At 38.0% G+C, this 18,020-nt stretch overlaps 1 protein-coding gene across 1 annotated transcript in view; it reads left to right on the plus strand.

Annotated features, from left to right (window-relative positions):
• The first annotated feature begins 758 nt into the window (after positions 1-758).
• SLC8A1 (solute carrier family 8 member A1) overlaps positions 759-18,020 on the plus strand; it is a 412,805-nt gene continuing 395,543 nt past the window's right edge. The window contains exon 1 of the mRNA XM_060168805.1: positions 759-807. Within this exon, the coding sequence (XP_060024788.1) occupies positions 778-807 (30 nt within the window). The 5' untranslated portion in view covers positions 759-777. The remainder of the gene's footprint in view (positions 808-18,020) is intronic.

The following is an 18,020-nucleotide window of genomic DNA, read 5'->3' on the forward strand; positions in this document are numbered from 1 at the left end:
AAAAAAGTTTCCTGAATCTCAAACCATATGCTAGATGGTCGCTTAGTAGGAACTGTCCCAATTATCCTAAGTGAGAAGCTGTTCAAATAAGTACCTGGCCCTTCCTCCTCTCTTAGAGATTTTGATTACTTTGACCAGGTGCTACTGCCTTATCCTTTAAGACAAACAACCCAGAGTATTAACAACTATTCCCAGTTAAAGAAATACCTTGTGTATTTATTCATCCCTATACAATGTTATCCATTGTTCAGCCATTCATTCATTCACTCCCTAATATTTTTCAGGTCTCACATATATATCTTATCACTAAAATCTTTAAGGATGAAAACCCTAGTAAGGAACTGTAATCATATCTGTTTTCACAGAGCTCAGGAAACCCACCTCCTAAAAGCTCTATGTGGGAATCAGGTAAAAACTGGTTGTTCTCTAAATGTCTGGAGAGCAAAAATGCCAATCTGAACGTGTATTTGCGAAAAGGCATAGTGGCAGGATGGAGGGGCGGGACATGGGCCTGGCTGGAAGGATCTCTATATGTGTATTTTTATCAGCCATGTGTTGGATGAAGCGGAGTGCTGCCAGATAGCTTCTTTTCGACAGCTTGGAGTTACTGTTGGGAACAGATCCATGTATGGAAGCGAAAGCCGAAAGGCACAGATAAGCAGAGATCCAGCTATGCAAACCATGTTTAGAGACACTTAAAGGACAAGCATCCCAGGTCCTTTCTTTCTGGTAAATTTGGAGAAACCATCACCCCGGGTCTTTTTTCACATCCAGCCCATGCGGACTGATCAGCCCGGCTCCACAGAGGTAGGTGCAGGGCTTTTGTGATGAAACGTTATCTAAAAGATCATTCGTGAATATTCCCTCCCAAGCTCTTGATGTCCCTTAAGGGAAGCTGCCAGATAATATTTTGGAAAAAAAAAAGAAAGATTTGGGTTGGGGCTGGTGACTAAGAGGTATTTAACAGCTCTGCCTTCGCAAGACAGGGCAGCTTGTTTACAGAGGGAGAGTGGCAGCATGGAATTGCTCCCAAATAGAATCGCTTTGTCCGGGGTCACTTACTGTTCGGATTTCTGGGGATACGAATCTCCCTCAATATTGCCAGCACCCTTGAAATGGGCCCCAGCTTCTCGTGGGTTCTGATGCAGTGTATTTTAGGAGAGGGAGGGAGGATTTGACCTTTACCTTGCTTATGCGTCCAAATCCAGCATAAACTTAACATGTGCGGCTAGTTCTTCCTAAGACCTAGGAAGAGCTGCTTGTAAACGACGTTATTATTTTTGGCAGCTGAAGTCATTTTTGCAGTGTTTCTCAGCAGATCGGAGGTTGATTACATCCTGTTCAAAGATTCTTGGGTTGTTTTCACAAACATGGGGTCTTGCGCAAGTTGAAATTGCTGAAACCAGCTTTAAGCACTAGACTTTTCTCAGTACCTTCGACATTTTCTTTCTTTTTGGCTAATGACTGAAAACTATGGAGCTTGAGGGGAAAGCTACATGACTATAGTTTTGCTATTGGTAATGTTCGGGGAACGGTAGATAGTGGCAGAATCACAAAAGCTAGATGTCTCGGGGTCCAAAGTAAAAGCATGGCTTTGAAGACAAGAACAATATCAGAATCGCTATGACTCTAGTCTAGTTTCCAGGATACTGGTTGACCCAGCCAAAGCATATCCGTTACATGTTGAAATGCTATTCCAGCTAATTACCAAATTGTAATCATTAGATCATTAAGCAGTTCTTTTAAAATTGTTAGCAAAACCTGTGAACCTCTGCAAAACACAGAAGTCGGGGGGGAGAATTGCAGGTCATATCTATAAAATGTGTGTGTGTTTTCAAGATTGAACTAAAAGAATTTTTACACAAGATAATGGAATTTAAATTGAAAATTTCTCTTGCTGAGAATATTGTGTCTGTATTTCAAGGAAGATTTGAACCAACTCTTAAGTTTTTTAATCTTAAGATAGAATATGAGAGAAAAAAAGAAAGAAAAATTGAATATAATTTTTTCCTTCTCTGATGACAAAACATGACATGGAAAATGATTAATAAACAAGTGTAAAAAAATAATAAAACAGCTTGTAATACTAACCAAGGAGATGTTCTTTGGATAAATTAGATAGTTGGGAAAAGGATACAGGTGAAGTGACTTTAGTTATGTAGTGGTTTTTTTCAAGTTGTGGACGTTCTCTAATACCAAAAGAAGTGGCAGGGAAAGAGAAAACATGGTTCTATTTCAGTAAGAATACATTATCATCACTAAAATATTATTATTATAAATTATCATCAAATTACTCCTGTTCATGTCTCGTCTATTTAAACTGACAGCATGTTAAATTAACAACACATTCAAATTAACCCTTTCCACATCTCTAAAATAGGCTATTTTACTTCATTTAAAAATATTGGCTTGGCCCAAAAGTTCGTTTGGGTTTTTCCGTAAGCTGTTACGAGCAAACTTTTTGGCCAAGCCAATACTAATATTCTGTATCTGCAGGAGAGAGAGAGGGAGAGAGAATAAACTATGCCGTCTTTTTTTAAACTAACAGAGCTAACTAAGCTGTCATAACTTTAGCTAAAGTGGAACAGGCCTACAAAAGGATGGTTTTAAAATACTTAAACACTACATACCAGCCGGCTTTCCAAAAGGAACAGTACCAGCACAGCAGGAGTTTTGTCAGTTTTCAATATGTAAAATATGTAAAAGGTTATTCTAAATTGTGTCACTAGTATTTGTGATAAGATGCAATACGTATATGACATCATCTACTGTTTTCTCATTTGCTTATTGCCAAGTACATTTCAAGGGTGCACTTCTTATGAGAAATGTCTGTTCCTGTTTTTCTTCAGCAAACAAATTTAAGAAGTGTAATATAAGAAATAAAGAATGACTTATTGCTATTTTATATATATAGTATGTCATCTATGGAAAAAAAATTGACCATCAACTACTAATGACTTATGACTTCTTAAGCATTCGGTGATGACTGTATGTGTTAGAAAATCTTGAGATCGTATTTTGAGAAGAGAATTGGAAGTGTTGATAGTCTTTTGTGGAAAAAAAAATGACATGAATGCTCTATGCTATAGTTAGCTGATGTAGAAGTAAATTTACAGTGGCCAAGGATAACAGGAAAGTTGAAATTTGTCCTAAGAGCGTAGAGCACAGATATGAGGATTCTGTCTGTGAAGGGCCAGGGTGGATAGTTCCTGGGCCTGGTTGATGGTGCTGCAATGAGTAGGGGGAACAGACTTTTTACGGGCTTTGATGGCAAACAATATCCCTGAAAATGTTGGGGGAGAATTTGTATGAACAATATCCCTGAAACTGTTGGGGGAGAATTTGTATGCTTTTCCAAAGGCATGGAAAATTGTGATCCAGAGGAAAGGTCATTAAGTTTCAAGGAAATGATAACAATGGTTACTCTAAAAAAAAAAATTCCCTTGCAAACTTCAAATAAAATATAATTTTCTCCAGTGATTAAAAATTGAGTGGTCCCAGACAAACCACTGAATATTTCAAGATTTTTTTAAATGACGTTAAGCATGAGACTAGGAGATGGTCCTGGTGAGGAGTTAAAAGGCCTGAGAGGCTGTGTAGTTTCTCCAAGGTCAATCAATGGAAAGTGAAGAGATCAAGCTCACCTGATCAGAACCCATCTGCCCATACTGCTCCTCTTTCATTACTTAAAATTACACTTCCATTTCAATTGTCCTGGTGAGATATTAGAAGAAAACTCCATGGCAGAGAATTGTTAAAGTAGTTTTCAGGTATATCAAGTAATGAAAGGGGAACAAATTCCCATGGCACTTAGCTGAGGAGAAAATGGCCTTTCCTATTTCATCAACGTCTTCCCATGAGATGATCCATGGTTCTCAACACTTTAAAATCACTTGGTGGGGGTGATGTCCACTGCACCCCTGATCAACTAAATATGCTCATGGGGTCCAGGCAAAGGTAGTTTATTTTTTTAATCTATCCCATGAAATCCTAATGTGCAGCCAACATTGAGAAGCCCTTTCTTTCTGCAGTAAAAAAGTGGTAACCTGGGCTTCCCTGGTGGCGCAGTGGTTGAGAGTCCGCCTGCCGATGCAGGGGACACGGGTTCGTGCCCCGGTCCGGGAAGATCCCACGTGCCGTGGAGCGGCTGGGCCCGTGAGCCATGGCCGCTGAGCCTGTGCGTCCGGAGTCTGTGCTCCACAGCGGGAGAGGCCACAGCAGTGAGAGGCCCGCGTACCGCAAAAAAAAAAAAAAAAGTGGTAACCAGTCCAATTTATTTCATCGCGGGGCGGGGGGAGGTTAACAGAACCCACAGATGAAGATAAAAAAGTGTAATCTTTCCAAGAAAGAGGACTTCTCTGGAAGTTTGATTGATGTAATCTTCACTGACAGGGCGTTCCTATTTAAAAGTTTCAACGTATTTAAAAAGAAGTTTTCTCTACAATGAAGTACTGATATCGATCTATTTGATATCTCTCATGCTCCCTAGGCTGAAACCTATGTGAATGCTGACCACAATTATTGAAAGGTAAAAATATATATACGTATATGTGACATTATGTTTCTTAACTATAACTGCTAAATGAAGTTTCATATTGTTTTAGCAAATTATCAAATAGTCATCTTGAAAGGGCATATTAAGTTTGGATAGCAACAGTTTTCTAAGGATTAGGCAAATCATTCTCTTTTTTGCCTTTTGCCTTTCTAAATGTCAAGAACTTTGGAGAGAGGGTGTGTGATTTTACTCAGAAGATATATTAATTTATCACATATCAATACATATGAATAAGAAACTAACACTAGCCACAATACCAAGAGGCAATGAAGGGCTACAAAAGACTCCTTTCCTTTAAGTAGGAACTGAAGGCTGGGCTCTCTGAGGCCTGCAGAAATGATTCTGGGTTGAATGCAAGTAGAGATAAAATAAATAACTCCTCTAGATTCCAACTCAGGGTAAAGAGGACTCTTCGAGAAAGTGGGTGGAGCAGTGATTAGAGTTATGACTGCTGAGGGTGATTGGAGTCTGACAGCCTGAGTTTCAGGTCTGGCTCTTCAATGTATTAATGGCCGTGTGACTTTGGACAAGTAACATCATCTTTTTAAGCTTCTATTTCTCTTCTCTGCAAATTATGGACAGCAATGACCATATTGAAGGGATAAATTGGCAAAGTTCAAATAAAGAGTTTAGCTTAATGGCCTGTAAATGGTGGTACCATCTTTGTAAGCAATGTTAAAATCAAATGGATTTTTCCTGAGACTAACTTCCCTGTCACTAGAAATATTAAACAGAAGAGTGATGACATCTCAAAGAGAGTATAGATGAATTCTTAAATTCCTTTCAAGTCAGTTTCTAGAGTTAACCCACCATTAACTTTGAACATTTGTCAGATATTGATTAAATACTCTTGAACTGATTGATTATGAAATTGAATTCCCCTCTTACTCCAAATCATACCATGGTGAGTCTGGAAACTATCATTTAAGATATCAAAAATAAATAGAGGGCTTCCCTGGTGGCGCAGTGGTTGAGTCTGCCTGCCGATGCAGGGGACACGGGTTCGTGCCTCGGTCTGGGAAGATCCCACATGCCGCGGAGCGGCAGGGTCCGTGAGCCATGGCCCCTGAGCCTATGCGTCCGGAGCCTGTCCTCTGCAACGGGAGAGGCCACAGCAGTGAGAGGCCCTCGTATCGCAAAAAAAAAAAAAAAAAGATACAGATATATATTCCCTCATGAATATTAAAAAAACTTTCAAAAATTAAGTCATATCTTAATAGAAGAGAAGGGCACCGGTTAAAAAGGTATTTCTTAAATCATTTTTCTGAACAAGGTCTGTTTTAGGTAGAGATAGAAGAATCCATTGAATATTTACCCTATTCATAGTAATGTATTATATTCCAAATAATAATAATATATAATAGTAATAATAACTCTAGTTCTTTAGTTTCTCCAGCAGCTTGCTCTCTGAGAGATAAGATGCAATCGTATGTAAAATGACATATATACTCTTATCTATTATGCTGTTATTATGCTATTATCCATCACAAGCTGTTGTTGAATTTCATTCAAAAAAATATAATTTTAAAAACTATTTCCAAATCTTCACTAATTTTACCACTGCTTTACCCAGATGGATAAAATATTAAGAAATAAAAATTCTTTTTTTTTGGTTGAAACTCTGAGTTCTAGATTCAGACAAATCCCAACTACACTTCTTATTGTCATGTTGGTCAAGTTACCTAATAACTATCTTGACATGCGTTGTACTCCACTATTTTCCAAGCACACTTCTAAGCAAGTCACATATATTAATTCATAAATTCTAACAATTACCTTACAAGATTGGCAACCACTCTGTGAATATTTATGCAAAGAAGTGTTGGTAATATGCCCAAGGTCACACAACAAGTAAACAGAAGAGACAGGATTTGAAGCTTCTTCTTAGCCTCTGTGTTTTCCTGTCCCGCAACTCTTTCTTGGCCTTTTAAAAATAGAAACAAATAGATTAATGTATGAAAAAATTAATGTACGAAAAGTATTCAGCATAGTGTCTGACAAGAAGTGAGAGCAAACCATGTTATTCTCAGATTATTGTCCACTTAATCTGTTTAATGAGTAAACTAATCATTTGAAACAATGTTTCTGAGTACCAACTATATAAGAAATGGTATTGGGCTTCCCTGGTGGCGCAGTGGTTGAGAGTCCGCCTGCCGATGCAGGGGACGCGAGTTCATGCCCCAGTCCGGGAAGATCCCACATGCCGCGGAGCGGCTGGGCCCGTAAGCCATGGCCGCTGAGCGTGCGTGTCCGGAGCCTGTGCTCCGTTGCAACGGGAGAGGCCCATGTACCGCAAAAAAAAAAAAAAAGAAAGAAATGGTATTGATTGCTCTTTATAAACTAACATTTATAAATTGTTGACTGGACACTTTTCAGAAATAGAGGTTAAACTGTTATTTTAAAGAGAATGGACTGTACTCCATTTTCTTTCCCTCCCTTATTACCTACTTTTCGATAAATGTGTGTCAAAATTTTTACATCCTTCCCCGTCTTCACAGTTATGTAGCAAAGATGATTTGTATAAAAATGATAAAATGAGATAAAAATCGTTTAATTGAAAGTTAGTATTGTATTCAGGGACCCATCTCACAGACATATTAAACTGCATTTAAATTCCAATTCAAAATTTTAAATGAAGAACAAGAGCTCTACCCGGCATTCAACTTACATCTTAGATTATGCTTATGAGCATCAGACCTTCAGGAATTCAACATAAAATTTTCACCAGTATTGTAGAGTTGTGTATTAGTTTTATGAAAATTATAATGAAGTGTATTTTAACTATGACAATACAAATTATAAAGAAGTTATTCACTTCTTTTTTTGCAAAGAGAATGTAATGAAAGATTACCTCTTTACTTTTTATCAGGCATGTGCAGAGGAATCGAGGTCAAATCCACCTTCTACCACTCTATTTTTACTCTGTTACACATTCAAGATAATTTGTTATATTGTTTCCCCAGAGATGATTCTGCTGCTATTAATTTAAATATTCTTTTGCCTTAAAAAGAAAAATATCTACTTTGATTCACGTAAGGGATAGGGAAAGAAAATCAAAAGATTAGCGACTTAAACAAAAAATGGGGTTCCTGCAGTTCCCAGAAATCTGTAGTCCCTAATAGGTTACACTTTTTAAACTATCAACGATCAACAGCACTATCAACAGCCATAATAATTAACGTAAAGCACATAATTTCCTAAGCAATTCAAAGCACTGAAAACCTAAAACAAAAACACAGTATGCTAAATACCAGACACCCGAAGTTTCGTTATAAAGAAACAAAATTGAAGTAACACTTACATACTTAGCTTTTGTTCAGTATGTGTGTCCCAAAGCCACAGTTTAGGCCCATGATCTTTTGGGGAACACAGACTAAATAAATAATTTAGAGAATATTTGTCCCAAAGCTCATTTTTTTTCCCCTCAATAATCCACTTGGGTTTAGCTAAAACAAAATATGCCCAATCTACTGCATAATTTTATCTATTTTTCAAGGGAACATCTAATAAATATTCATTGACTGGTTTGAGAACCAGATCTCCAAAAGTTCAGCAAGGTTGTGACCTTCCAAACCACATCTTCCAAAATGGGATCTGAGAAGGAATTGTTCTTCAATATCTTTGGTGAAATCAAAGGTTCCATTATCCAAAAACAGCATCTGTGATATATTGTATAAAATGAACCTCCATCTCAGATATTCAGAGGACACGCTAACATGTCACTAGCTCTGAGAAATCCTGCAGAAAGATAATCTGGGCATGACCTTGTTGTTATGTTAAATGATGATTTAGAATCCAGATGAGAGGTAGCCCATTCACTGCCCTCCCTGACCTCACAGCATCCGTGGCAAACATCAATCATGTCATCGTCACTGACTCAGCCTAGATTCGTCTCAGAGTCATTCTCAGTGAATTGTTGCAGGCACTCACCACTAACTGACAAGAGTTAATACATAGGATGAAATATAGCTGTCATCCAATCATGGAAAAATCCCCTGGAAATATCAATAGTTAACTCTGAAAGAATTGATTAAACCCAGGCCTATGGTTTTAACACAAAGGACAAGCTATTTAATGGATCTCTATGCAAAAAGAGTAGAAGGGTGCCTAGCTTACAGAATGCCAGTTTAAGTTCCAACTTGAAGAGCTTCACCCATATATATGCATAGCTATTCTAAAAGTATAGAAAAGTCTTTTGAGTATTGTTTTTGTTGTTTTGGGGAGGTGATAAAGGCACAAATCATATGTTCTCTTTTGATTCAGCCCTCTGTAGAAGATACGTTTGTGTACTGTATTTGTATGCCTGTGTGCTTTCTTTTATTGTGTTCCCAGAGCACTTAGAATTGAGCTCTCCCAGCATTTCGCACCAGTAAAATTATGCGGTTCTGTCACTATACTAAACTCCTTGAGTTCCTGGAGCTACATTAAATACCAGGAGACACAGCACTGAAGAACTTAGTCTGGTGGGGCAGAGAATCACAGGAACAGGCTGTCGCAAAGCAGTTTCATAGAGAACTATGGGGAAAAGTTAATAGCACAGGCCAGTGGTGACCCAGGGAGGCGGCAGCATACGCAAAAGTCTGGAGGAAAATATGCCACATTAGGGATGGGAAACAGCAAATAGTTCAGCATTGCAAGAGGTGGCTTTTTGGTTGGGTTAACTTGTCTTTGACTCTTTATTGAAGTGTAGGATACCCCCAGAAACACGTGGCTGTGCGGTTCAACGCATTTTCATAAATAGAATTCACTCACGTGTCCGTGTATTCAGCACCTAGATCAAGACACAGAACCATTATCAGCACCTCAGAAGGTCCCCTGATAACCCTTTCCAGACATTTTTCCCCTCTAAGGTAATCACTAGACTGATCTCTATCAGTGTTATGCTATTGCTGAGATTTGAGGTGTGGATTAGCCGGAGGTGAGCCTGGAAATGCGATGGCAGAAAAAAAAAAAAACTCCCTTATCTTGCTAAGAAGGTGGAACTTTGTTCTGAAGGCAGTGGCAGGGGAATGGGAGGTGAGGGGGTGGCAGTACAGAAAGGTTGAGCCAGGGCTGTGACCAGATTTGTGATACCTCTTAATTTTGTATCTCCACTACCACTTCCTGACACAAAGTAGACAATTAATGTCTGATGAATAACTGAGTGGCTAAATGAATATTCTTTACTTACTCTAAGTAATGTAGTTATTATTTAAAATCATGTAAAAGTATTCAAATACTCTAACAAATCACGCCTGCGCTAAGGAGATACCAAAAAAATATTTTATTTATTTATTTATTTATTTATGTCCCGGACGCGCAGGCTCAGCGGCCATGGCTCACGGGCCCAGCCACTCCGCGGCATGTGGGATCTTCCCGGACCGGGGCACAAACCCGTGTCCCCTGCATCGGCAGGCGGACTCTCAACCACTGCACCACCAGGAAAGCCCAAAAAAAATATTTTTAAATGATTACCTCGTTCTTCTTGTAAGAACCAATGAGATAAAGCATGTAATGTGTTTAGTTCCTAGCACATAATAATTACTCAATAAATGGTAGCTATTATTGTTATTCATTCAGTAAGTATTTACTGAGCATCTACTATTTCCAAACGCTGTGCTTTTGTGTGTAAAATGATGACTCAGACACAGTCCTTCCTCTCAAAGAATTCATTAATAAAGGCGCAGGATGTAAAGTTAAAGAAGAGAACCATTCCAGAGATTGATAACAAAACATTAATCCAGGACAAGTCAAAAAGCAACATAAAGCTGGGAGGGAAGGTAGAAACCAAGCTAAAATGTTTATGCCTTCTTCAGTGGATCAAATGTGTGCTGTGATGAAAGGGAGGATACATTGGGAAGATAAACCACGGGGTGATGAGTAGGAATTGCTTTAAAGAAAGTTTTAAAATGACTATAGTATAGCATTCATCTCTAGGGTTATATCTACCATGTCTGTTTGCCTTTATATTTATATGCATTGGCTTAGGATGAACTAAATGGAAACAACCAGAATCCTATTGGGGAATTGATATGTATGCTGGGAAAGGGAAGGATTTTAATTCTTCTGAAATGGCCAGTATTAGGATGATGTCCAGAGATCATGAACCCAATCTTTGCTGCTTCATGGTAAGAGCTTGATTTAGGATGGAGGGTAAAGCAGAGTGAGAAGATAGAAAGAAAGAGTTCCTTTGATACTATGATCCCAAGGTTATAACACTATCTGAAACTTGGGCCACTCACTGCATCCCCAGGGGATGAAATATTCTTTTTATTAAACTTTGCTCAGGTCCCACCTGTGTAAGAGATGAGATGTGGCAACACTATTGAAATCCCTGCCAGGTGGGCAACAGGCAACTCCCAAAGGGCTTGATGAGGAACAAACCAAAAGGTGACAGATGTCCCTATACCTGTTGAAGGACTTGAAGGAACATTTGCCTTCCTTAGTGTGCTTCCCTGTCTTCCTAGGAGTCTGTACTGGGTGGTGTCTAGAAAGTCTCTGCTTTTAAGTGTTTCTGGATCGATTACAGATCAATTTTGAAAAACAAGGAAACGAGAAAGGTAGATTTAATCCATATGTTTCAAAACACTGCATGCCAGTCGAAAGAGAGCACTTGCCAATCAAAATACCTAGCACTGAGGGAGATTAATGAAATTGGCAAATTATTTTAAAATGTCAGTGTTCTAAAGTGAGCAAGGGTGAGCATTTATTTTTAATTGTTTTGCTAATATGTTGAAGAACTGAACATTATAGAAATGGTATACAAAGAGGATATACACATTCCAATGGAGGTAGTGGAGTGCTAATGTAACTGCGGTATTAGAGTTATAACTCAGACAATATAAACACAAACAAAAAGCACAGCAGGATAAGGAGACAGAGAAAGAGGAGGGAAAGTACTTTTAGAGAGGGTGGTCAAAGGAAATGAAATTTGAGCAGAAAACTAAATGCAGTGAGGAAACAAGTCAGGTGAATAATTGGGGAGAAGATTTCCAGACAGAGGGAAAAACTAGCAAGTATAAAGGCATTGAGGTAGGAGCATATGTGATCTGTTCTAGGAACAATAAGGAGCCCAATGAGGCTCTATAAAAAGTAGGAGAGTGATAAAAAATGACATCAGAGATATAGGTAGCAGCTAATTCATTAGGTCTTTGAAGCCCATAGACTTGGAAGACTCGGTTAGGGGATTTTAATTCCAAGAGTGCTAGGAATCTACTGAAGGATTATGAACTGAGACATGAAATGAACTAACTTACATTTTTAACACTTAATTCCAGCTGCAGCAGGGAGGATAAATTGTAGAAAGGCAATAAATAAATAAGTAAAGCAAGCAAGCAGATGATAATAATAGACACCTTACAGGTCGAGCGTCTACATAATTGGTCATCAGAATCAGAACATTTTTGAGAGTAAAAGGGGGAAGAATTATAATCACACTGGATCAACAGCAGTGAACTGGGAATGTCCCAGGCAAACTGGGACATATGCTCGCCCTAATTAAAGGGCTTTTTTCAACAATAAATTAGTACTGAGTAGGTGTTCAAAGAAAATCAGCCAAAATTAGTAGCTACCAGAATCTTCCACCAAATACTAGTGAACTGAGTATTAATGGGCTATAAACTAAAGGTAATTCTATGAGAGAATAAACTAGGGACTACTAGGTTAAACCCAGGTAAACTGGTTCTTACTAAAGGAGTTCTTTTAAGAAGCTAATTTGCTTTGGGAATACCTAAGCACTGTTGATCATATGCAGTGTTCCCCAGTTATATGTCTATAGATTTTGTTTTTTCAAGAAGATAATATCTTGTGACACCAGCCTTCCATGGAACTCAGTATGGGGAATAGCAGTGCAGGAGAAAGGTATGGTCCAGGGATAGCGTGGAGTAGACGATGGATGGATACGATTCTAAGATCTGACCCAGGCATTTTAGTTCGATTACTGGGTAGAAAACTCAGTGGTGTGTGGAGCTCCAAACTGCAATTCAAAAGCAGTGTCACGTTGATTTAGCAGTTACCAAAATATCAGGGTTGTTCTTAACCCCGGTAGATGCAAAGAAGCCTGTTTTTCATTTTCCATGAAAATCTAATATTTGCTGTGTGCTTGTGGTTCTATGGACTTAAGTTGATGCCTGGGAATTTTTAAAAGTAAAAGGTGCTTGGTGCCCTTTCCTTCTCTAGTAAGGACTTGGGATCAGAGTCAAGGACAGTGGGCCAGAAAACCAGATTCTGAATTGCCATTGACACAGAGGCCAGAAAGTTTGTTTTCTATGTCTGTGAGTCTGTTTCTGTTTTCTAAATAAGTTCATTTGTATCACATTTTAGGTTTCACATATAAGTGATATCATATGGTATCTGTCTTTCTCTTTCTGACTTACTTCACTTAGTATGATAATTTGTAGATCCATCCATGTTGATGCAAATGGCATTATTTCATTTTTTTTATGGCCGAGTAGTATTCCACTGTATATATATACCACATCTTCTTTATCCATTCATCTGTTGATGGACATTTAGGTGGCTTCCATGTCTTGGCTATTGTAAATAGTGCTGCTATGATCATTGGGGTGCATGTATCTTTTCAAATGAGAGTTTTCTCTGGATATATGCCCAGGAGTGGGGTTGCTGGATCATATGGTAACCTTAACTTTAGTTTTTTAAGGAAGCTCTATACTGTCTTCCACAGTGGCTGCAGCAATTTACATTCCCACCAACAGTGTAGGATGTAGAGACTGACCCTTTTTAAATTGCATCTATTAAGATGTCTGTGGATCCTGAATGCCATCCAGTCTGTTTTCATTTTTCAACTTTGACATCTATTGCAAATGTGGTGAGAATGGCTTTTATATCTTTATCCTATACTCTGACAAAGTATTTAGCCAAAGGCAAGGACAGTGCCATGCAACACATCAGTCACTTTCCATCCAGCCTGAGTCAGCAATCTTTGAGCACCGTTATTTAGTAAGGACTCCACCTAAACGCATAATCAGACAGTCCATATTCTTCCATTCGGTCCAAAGTGCTTCTGTGTAGTTATGCAAAACATCTTGATGAAGGTCAGAAATCATGTACCAACAGCACTTTTCTCTTCAGTTAGTTTAAGATCCCTCAGTGTCATGAGGTTAGTCTGACTTGACTTTGAACATTGAAACTCTGTTTGCTTATTTGTAATTTCATAGCTCCTTTTCCAATCTCCAGAGTTCCTCAAAGAGTACTGACTGATTCAACGTTCTCTTATAAAAAGGTTTCATACATTGGAATGTAACTTACTTATGCAAAGTATCTGAAAAAATTTAGAGGAACCAGCTACCATTTTACCATCACTTTTATCTTTGACTCTGGTTTCCCGTTACTAATATTTACTGTCCACCCTCCCATCCATACATTCAACTTTCTATTCAACCTATTTCCACAGGTCCCCTTACTTAAACCTAATATGTTGCAGATTAAACTCATCTTCCTACTACCCACCTCACCAGTGTTTCTGGTTTATATAACACTTTAACCTTAAACCAAGAAGTCAGCTTAGACTCCTTTCTTTGACTTGCTGTCTCCCCACCACAACAAATCAGTCACTGAATCTTTTAGTTCATACCCCCTGAAGTCTCTCATATCCATTACTGCTTTTTATAGCTTATTACATGAGTTATTGCAACAGCACGCTAAGAGATGCCCTTCCCCCATCCTGGCCACTCCCAGCTATCCTCCACTTGGTTGCCAAAGTGATCTTGTTCAACACAATCTTGACCTGGCATACACATATGTAAAATCTTTTAATGAATCCCTGTATCTTCCAGGATAAAATCCTAATTCATTAGCTTGGGGCCAAAGACCTTTGAAATTGTAGCCCTGCGTACCTTCCTAAGCTTGGCCCTCTCTATCTCCCAATAAATGTTCTGTGTCCCGGCTTCATCAGATTACTTACGTTTCACTGAAATAGTCAAGAATGGCTCAGATCTCCATTTTCTCACATGTTCCTTGCCCTCTTTCTTCAGTGTTTTTTTTTTTTTCCCTCTTTTCACTTAACAAACCCTGCACTTGCTTTAAGACTCAATACAAGAACCATTCTCTCTGTGAGGCTTCCCTCCCCATTATCCGATTCTGATTTGTATCCTCCCTTTGTGTTCCTACTGCACCCTGCATATGTCTCGTGATAATACTTAGTATTGTCAAGGTGTATTTTTCTGCCTCCTCATTTGACTCTAAGCAACTTGGGGACACATACTTATCTTACTCATCTTTACATATGAAGGACTTTACATATGAAGGCACAGTATCTGATATACGATGGGTGTAGTCCATAAATGTTTATTGAATAATGAAACGAATAAGTCAAAATCATTCTCATTGGATGAAGAACTAGAAGAAAATGTATGCAAAGGAGTTATGTTTGTCTCTTGTCTTCCACGTGCCCCCAACAGGAGGTCTATTCCTCATTTAGCTCCAACCTGTTGAGCTAATTTTAAAAATCTTATTTGTTATTTACATTCTAAGGTCCACCTGCCTAACTTTTTGTAGCATTACTCATTCACATGATGTGTGGACTTGGGTGGTTTAAGTCCAGAATATACAGTCTGTTTATTGTAAAGCTGCCCAAACTCACCAATCTCAAAAGCTATCAACCTTACCAGCCTCAACATGAGAGGACTTACACGGAAGAGAGGGTGATTGAAATATCTCTCTTCTAGATGAATATTTTCCTTTTAATTATTTTGCCTTCTAATATTCAAAAATATTCTGAGAATAACTTTTCAAAAATCAAGCACTGGTTTATCCGGTTATAAAGGGCAAAAGCAACACATGGTGGTAACGAAAAGTTTCCATTAGCATTTTTAGCAGGGTTATCCAGATCTTAATCCACATTTTGAAGTACTTGTCATGAGCAGTATTTTCTGTGTTCAGACAGTTCTGAAATCCTTTTGGGTAATATTTTGAAAAATGGGTTTTAATCAGACAAAACCAAATACAGCTTGGGTAATACCTCCATTTGCATCTGGAAACTTGCCTCAGTTTACCAATGTGCACATGGGAAATACCAAGCATTTCTAGTCACATCATCTGTTTATGTAGAGCAATGTGGTATCCCATTTAGATAACATCTAAAAAATTAGATAGAACCTAAAATTTGACTTAGGCTTTGTATTTTTTCCATTTATTAGAGTTAAAGTGTTTCCTGCCAATGAGGAAAAAAATGATAATGAGTAAGCAGTGAGTGTCTCATCATTGTTAGAGGAGTTTTCTCCCGAATTCTTCAAATGTACCCCTGAGTGGGATTGCTTTATTTAAAAAAAAAAAAAAAGATAAAATGATACTCTTTGAGGACCAAATAATTTCTGACACCTAACAACTGAAGAATCACTGACAGTCCATTATGACAAAGGTTAACCCTAACAACAAAGGAGGTAAGTCTTTATAAACAGGCACCAGTTTCAAGGCTTGGAGATTAAAAGGAAAACTATTACATTCAGAATTCTATGTCCTGGCTCCAAGTTCCAATTTTGTCACAAAGCGAATAATTGGCAAGGCACTAATCTTCTCCAGACCTCTGTTTCCTCTATGGGATGAGGTAGCTGGACTTGGTAACCACTGGAATCCTTTCTTGCTGTAAAGTTCATGGCCAAAAGTTACATGAAACAATAGAGTCATAGACTTGTAACAAGGCTCTCGTTGTACATGTTGGTTTTTTATCTGCTGATACATCTGTGATTTGTTCCTAGGCCCACTCTTTGTTCTTGATATTGCTTATCATTTTTACATAAATTGTCCTAGTCATTGTCATCTGATGAGAAATAAGAAAGCATAATTGGAAATGAAATAAAAACATGCTTTAAGAATTTGTCCTGGACTTGAACCCTTCTCTTTTCTCCTAAATTTTTAACATAGGATGTTGTTCCTCAGAAGACACTTTACTTTCAGACACAAAGAGAATAATTACAAAAATTATTATTATGACTCTCGTTTGTTGAGCTACTACATTCTATCTAGACAGACAAGCCAGAATTTGAACATATGTCTGCCTGACATTAAAATTTATGCTTTATCCACCATGTCTTATGACTCAGATAATCACCATGCAAAATGACATTATTTATTTTGTGACCATTAAAGAGATTGTGCCTATGAACAATCATAAAATTGTGTATCAACTGATATATAGCTTTTCAACTTTATCTTCACTTTATTTATCATGGTGCTTATGTTAAAGGTAAACAGACAAATCTAGTATCAAATTTCATCTCCCAGCAGTATGACTTCTCACTCAAGTGTTAGCTTCAGTTCTTCATTTGTAAATGAAAAATAGGAATGTAGGCTTCACTGGTTTTGGTGGGGGAGGGATGGCCAAATGAGATGACGGGTGAGAAAACATAAAACCATGATATATGACAAATAGTTCCCTTTCATTGTTTCCCCGTGTATTTCCATCTGCATTTTCCGTAGACAATACAAGAAAAATCATCAGACAGAAAGACAAAAATTCTTGCTGCTGATCCCAGCTCTGCCAATGGCTGACACAAATTACATTCATGAATGCGTGACATGAACTTTCTTGAACATCGGCCAAAGGAAAGATGAAACTAAATAACCTCTAGGTCCCATTTGGCTTTACATATTTATAATTTATTTAATCTCAAAACAATTTCTCACGCTTGTGTTTCCTCTTTGGAACCTGGAGTTTATTTTTAGTGTATGCAGTAAAAACATTTTTCAAGAGTTATTGGATTGAGGAAAAAAATACCCAGGTACCTAAAAGAAATAACAAGGAAAATGGGTGTATCATCAAAAGGCAGTGGGACAGCCAGACCTGTCAGGTTTCTGTGTTATTAGAACTTGGGCCAAATGACTCAAATATTTGATTATAGTGATTGCAGAGGCCTGCAGAAGGGAGAAGGCACATTTGGGTAGATTGAGTCTGACCTCACGTTTCTCAAAGCTGCAAAAAGGGAAAAAGTATCATTTAAAAAAAAAAAGTTGGGAGAAAGAAAATAAAGAAGGAAACCCCATTAAGATGCAGTCTATAGGTCCCAATGCCTGTCCACTGGCATAAATAATATGGGAAAAGTCACTGGATGATGATGGCAGAAGAACTGGGGTCTAGGCTAGGTTCTCCAACTCACCAGTTCTGTGATCTTGGTAAATTTATTTTCATTTTCTGGATCTAAGCTTCTTCTACCATAAACTAAGAGCTTGAATTGGATGATCACCAAAGGTCCCTCACAACGGTTGAATTTTATGTGCAGGAGAAACACAGATGTTATGTATTATCCTTTTTTATACGGAGAGAACCTCTTTTGTGTTAGTTTGTCTTTGGGCCTTACAAATGCAGAATATAAATTCTATATTTTATCATGCAGCTTTTTATTTTCACATTCTTATATTAAAGAAATATAAATTTGGTAGGAAGTATAGTGAATGGCAGTGTTTTCAAGTTCAGATATGAGAAAAGATTGCTTATCGATTCCCCATTGTTCCTGACTTGTAAATATTCTTA

Source organism: Lagenorhynchus albirostris, chromosome 13 (assembly GCF_949774975.1).
Source record: "Lagenorhynchus albirostris chromosome 13, mLagAlb1.1, whole genome shotgun sequence".
Taxonomy (NCBI): Eukaryota; Metazoa; Chordata; class Mammalia; order Artiodactyla; family Delphinidae; genus Lagenorhynchus; species Lagenorhynchus albirostris.